The 1,013-nt window shown below is 41.5% G+C and overlaps 1 protein-coding gene across 1 annotated transcript in view; it reads left to right on the top strand.

The window, feature by feature from the left end:
* Positions 1–1,013, top strand: part of LOC122627537 (fatty acid synthase-like) — a 3,106-nt gene that overhangs the window by 1,926 nt on the left and 167 nt on the right. Inside the window, exons 6-7 of the mRNA XM_043808698.1 lie at positions 2–18; positions 215–1,008. Of these exons, the coding sequence (XP_043664633.1) occupies positions 2–18; positions 215–1,008 (811 nt within the window). The remainder of the gene's footprint in view (position 1; positions 19–214; positions 1,009–1,013) is intronic.

Here is a 1,013-nt window from a genome sequence, read left to right as displayed (position 1 = left end):
ATACGTGCGCGGCAACAGGTAATTCTTTTTTACCTACGTGACGTGTTCCGTCCTACATACATACGTATGTACGTCTAATAGTATATCTAATATGTGTATATCTAATATCTATACCTATATATAGTGAAAAAATGAGAAACAAGAAACCTGACAATTTCCTCTCGCGTTATTACACGTCGATTATTACTACTAACAGTAACTAATTCTATTTTAGATTGGATTACGACAAATGGGCAAGAATGGGTAACACCGGCTGGAGTTACGAGGAAGTTCTTCCTTACTTTCTCAAGTCTGAGGATAACAGGAACCCTTATTTGCAGAAATCACCTTACCATAAAACAGGAGGCTACTTAACAGTACAGGAACCACCGTGGAGATCACCATTATCGATCGCTTTTTTACAAGCTGGACAAGAACTCGGTTATGAAAATCGTGATATCAATGGTGAAAGTCAGACTGGTTTCATGATTATGCAGGGTACGATCCGCAGAGGAAGTCGTTGCTCGACAGCTAAAGCTTTTTTGTGGCCAGTGAAGAACAGACCGAATTTGCACATAGCTATGAAAGCTCAAGTACTGAAAGTGCTCTTCAATGCCGACAAACGAGCCACGGGAATAGAATTTCTACGCGATGGTTTAAAACAAACAGTTAGAGTAAGAAGAGAGATCATTCTGTCGGCTGGAGCGATCAATTCGCCGCAACTGCTAATGCTCTCAGGCATAGGACCGAAAGAACATCTCGAGGAACTCGGTATACCGGTATTATCAGATCTTCGAGTAGGTGACAATCTTCAAGACCATGTTGGTCTCGGTGGATTGAGCTTTACGGTGGACGAACCAATTACTTTAAAAAGGGACCGTCTACAGACACTACCAATAATACTAAATTATGCAATAAACAACAAAGGGCCCTTGACTACTCCAGGAATCGAAGCCTTGGCCTTCATCAATTCTAAATACGCTGATCCTTCTGGCGTTTATCCGGACATTCAGTTTCACTTTCTTCCAAGTTCC

This window comes from Vespula pensylvanica, chromosome 3 (assembly GCF_014466175.1).
Source record: "Vespula pensylvanica isolate Volc-1 chromosome 3, ASM1446617v1, whole genome shotgun sequence".
Classification (NCBI taxonomy): Eukaryota; Metazoa; Arthropoda; class Insecta; order Hymenoptera; family Vespidae; genus Vespula; species Vespula pensylvanica.
Note: the sequence above shows the minus strand (reverse complement) of the source record. Positions and strands in the feature narration are given on the sequence as shown.